General features: G+C 35.8%; 1 protein-coding gene across 1 annotated transcript in view; it reads right to left on the bottom strand.

Annotated features, from left to right (window-relative positions):
• Positions 1-3,531, bottom strand: part of DOCK4 (dedicator of cytokinesis 4) — a gene marked incomplete at its 5' end in the record, with an annotated part of 119,660 nt that extends 116,129 nt beyond the window's left edge. Inside the window, 3 exons of the mRNA XM_010183173.1 lie at positions 761-893; positions 2,799-2,859; positions 3,450-3,531. Of these exons, the coding sequence (XP_010181475.1) occupies positions 761-893; positions 2,799-2,859; positions 3,450-3,531 (276 nt within the window). The remainder of the gene's footprint in view (positions 1-760; positions 894-2,798; positions 2,860-3,449) is intronic.
• Positions 3,532-3,879: the final 348 nt, after the last annotated feature.

Genomic DNA, 3,879 nt, shown 5'->3' with positions numbered 1-3,879 from the left:
AGAGGGAGAGGGAGAGGGAGAGGGAGAGAAGAAAGGCTATCGGAAAGACTCCATGCCTTCAAGATTTGAGTGCTAACCCTGGGAGGGGAAGAACTTTGTGTGCACAGCAGTACGTGTCCCAGGTTTATGTACTTAGAATAGAGCACTCTACAAAATGGTTCTTACTATAATGTCCAAGATCAGCTTTTTTTTTCAGGAAATTACATGCAACTAGAAAACTGAACTTTCTTTCAATTGCTATCAGCCAAAATCCACTATTTAATCAAGCATTCATTTTAAAATCTGCTTTTGCTTTTTTTCATTCTCCAGCAGTAACTGCCTTTTACACTTTTGTTATTCCCCCATTATATAATTGCTTCATTTCACAAAAAGATACTGTGACTTCTTTTTTCTGTAGTTATAAGGTACTTCCACTAGCTGCCTAGGCAGCACGAAGCACTTAAACAAGTCCTAAAAGCACTTCATTTTGCCATAAAGAGAGCTCCAGAAGTTCTTACAAGGATATAAAAAATGCTGAAACATACACAGAGATCTAAAGGATGTAACCTTTATCTTTAATATTGTCCCACTTTATTAACACAACTGTAGAACTAGCCAAAATTAAAAACTGGAGGGGAAAAAAAGTAATAAATTAGTTACTACACTTTCTTGGAACAGAAAGGAGCTACAGTTATTTACTCACACTGCACTTAACACCACTGCTTCTGATGCAAACTGGCTCCAAGATACTTCTAAGAATTAAGAAAAAAGCATTCCTTACATGTATACTTTTAAGACGAGGTCATCCTTTGAATCTCCTGTCAGCAAATCTGCAATACTGAGGACTGCACAGCCAAAGGGCCGTCTGTATTGTACGTTGCAGGCATTTTTCTTTTCTCCAGCTCCCATTCGTCCTGCCAAACAAAATACATATTTGATGCATAATCCACTGAACTGTCTCTCTTAAAACCACAGAAGAGGCAGAAAGTAACCCAGCTCAGTATGGCAACAGGTCTGTGTAGATGATATCAAGTGCACTCATTGCGAATCTGGTCCATCTTCATACTATGTTATGATAATTAATTGTAGAGGAACTCCACTAAATATGTGGTGGTCTTGAAAGGTCTCAGACCAGAGGTACTGCTCATTCTCTCATGACTTGCACTCAACAAGCAACACTTTTTGATACCCAGTGATAGCACACTCAAGATACCACCAAATTAAATTGAGAGTTCAGACATGACAGAGTGTTCAACATTTGCTGTCCAATAAGAATTATTTTACTGTGGTTGTTGCTACCTGTGATGTATACAAGAGGTGTTGTGATTGAGCCATTACAATTTAGAAATAAAATGCTGCTTCCAAATAGGCAACTGGCTAGCAAAGGGATAATCAACCAGCTGCAAAAAAATAACATAGAGATGAAACACGGAGAAGAAATATGACAAAGGGCAGAAGAACAATTTATGATAAGGAAAGAAAGAAGGCAGTCAAGGAAAACAGATTTGAAACAAAGTATTTTTCCTACCCTTTACTATTTGATTTAAATACAATTGATCAATCTTCTGGCTGTGTTCCTGGCATTTGAAACTGCCCTCTTTCTAACCATTTTATACAATTGTGCACTGGGAGCTATGTGTCTTTCCCACCAAGTCTTAATTTCTGACAAGAAAAGCCTATGGTTGCAGTCGCTGCAGGGCAATGCCTCCTCCAAATATTCCTATGCATCACAGCAGCTAGAAAAGTAATTGTTTATTTTCACACCATGCAGCATATAAATCTGATTTTAACTTTTTAATATTTCAGTGGTTCATTTATAAACTAGACTGAGAATATATTTGAAAACTATACAGTAGGAAAAATTCTACTCCTTATCCTTCTTTAAAACATTTATTCTTACCAAACATACTTGCATTACATCTGAGTTTACCATACCTTTTCCTAATCCTTGCCAATAAAAATAAAACACAATATTTTGATATTCTGATGAAACAATAAAACAGCATGAAAATGCAAGGAAAAATCATTCCTCAAAGCTGTAAAATAGTGTTCACTTTGTCACAAGTTGTTTTAGAACTCAGCACAAGTTAGAGCAACTATATTTCAAAGCAAAGTTTCTTTCAAAAATTTGAAGAAAAGTTGTATTTAGTACTGTACAGATGCAACTACAGAGACAGTTTACAAAGAAAGCAATATATCTGACAGGTCAGAAGTAGACCCGAAGATTATTGTTTCACATCAGCACAGCCCAGAGGATAACTTCCTAAAATAAATACCTATCACAAACAGACACTTTTCTTCTCTTTGCTATATTCTACAGGACTTGATATCGGTCTATAGCATCAGGGATTAAAATTATCATGAGACTTTCTCCACTTCTTTCCCTGCCCCCTCTTTCTAAAGGGGTCAGGGAGAAAATGAAATTAATCTGAACCATTTCAGATATACATTAGATATTATATACTAATTAAATTTCCAGGCAGTTTTTTCTATGAAAAAAGGATGCTTGAAATGACTCTCTTTGGAACAAGAATGACAACTCCATCACCTTAACACAGTTCATATTTGACACTTTCATTTTGTTTTGTGATAGTAACAAAATATCCTGCATCTAAACTCAGTTAGCAGTATACTTGACAAATGACACAGAGCAACACTGAGAAATCAAAAACAATTTTTCTATCAAAACCCAGGCATTTTCTTTTCAAAAACTTTATTCAAAGGCCTAGCTAATCCAGAGCTGACCCCAAGCAGTTTTCTTTCATTTACCGTCATGTCTAACAAATGTAAGATTTCTACTCACAGATAATTATACCTACCTATTCGGATAATATGCACAATGATATAGATGTCCTTCCTCAGTTCACTGCTACCCAAATCCTGCACAAGATCAGAACTTCGTTATTTCAGACTCTTGATTAAAGTGTAACATTTAAAGAGATCTTTACACACTGTTTCAGTGCCAGTGAAAGGAATAAATGAACAGCGAGTTCATTTATACAGCATTAACAAATTATTCCTTTAACATTTTATATTGGCAGTCTGAAATATCATGGGCTAGAATATGCCATAATGCAGCAAAATCAGCAGGAGGACACAAGAGACTCTCTGAATGCCTTGAACAGCAGCGATGCATTTGTGCCACTCCCACCATTCTGACAGTACAGAGAATGCTGCACAAACCATCTTTTGGATATAAAATGCACAAGGAGGAAAACTAAGTCATCCCTGTTGCAGGAAGAAAGACTGGCAAGTATGCCTACCTGGATGTTTAGATGAGTGTCTGCATAGTGTCAGAAAACATTCAACTTGGGAGTTCAGCAAAATACTTCAACCATCCTTTAGATCTGATGTTCGTAACAACGTAAAAGCTTAGGGAAAAGTTCTGAGTCAACCACAAAACAATAATTTAATCCAACTTCTATTTTCAATACCCAGCACAACAAGGATTGAGAATAGGCAGAACTCACCACAAAGAGAGAACAATGTCTTTCAGGCTTTTCTGGACATTTTGGCAAACCATTTCTATTCAGTCTTAAAAAAAATCTTTCACTGTAAGAAAACAAAATAACAGATATGTTGAACAACACTACAGCAAAGTAGATCCCATTTTGATCTTATTCCCAGATGCAACCTTCTTCAAGATATAAAAAAGTGAAATAATTTCTTTCTAAAAGACTCAGCTATATCAATAAAAAAGGGAGAGATTAGTGAAGGGTGGTGATTTACTTAATCACCTAACAAAATTACTAAACACTCGATACAGAATAAAAGACTGATTGTCATTTGAAAGAATGATAATGCATATCCTAGTACACAGAGAAACACAAGCAATAAAATCTATTTATGCTAGAACTGAAATTAGATGTGCAGTCTGTTGATTCTTGCTAAACAAATGTC

The sequence above is a fragment of the Mesitornis unicolor genome, unplaced genomic scaffold, assembly GCF_000695765.1.
Source record: "Mesitornis unicolor isolate BGI_N332 unplaced genomic scaffold, ASM69576v1 scaffold7394, whole genome shotgun sequence".
NCBI lineage: Eukaryota > Metazoa > Chordata > Aves > Mesitornithiformes > Mesitornithidae > Mesitornis > Mesitornis unicolor.
The sequence above is the reverse complement of the archived record's forward strand: the minus strand, read 5'-3'. Positions and strand labels throughout refer to the sequence as shown.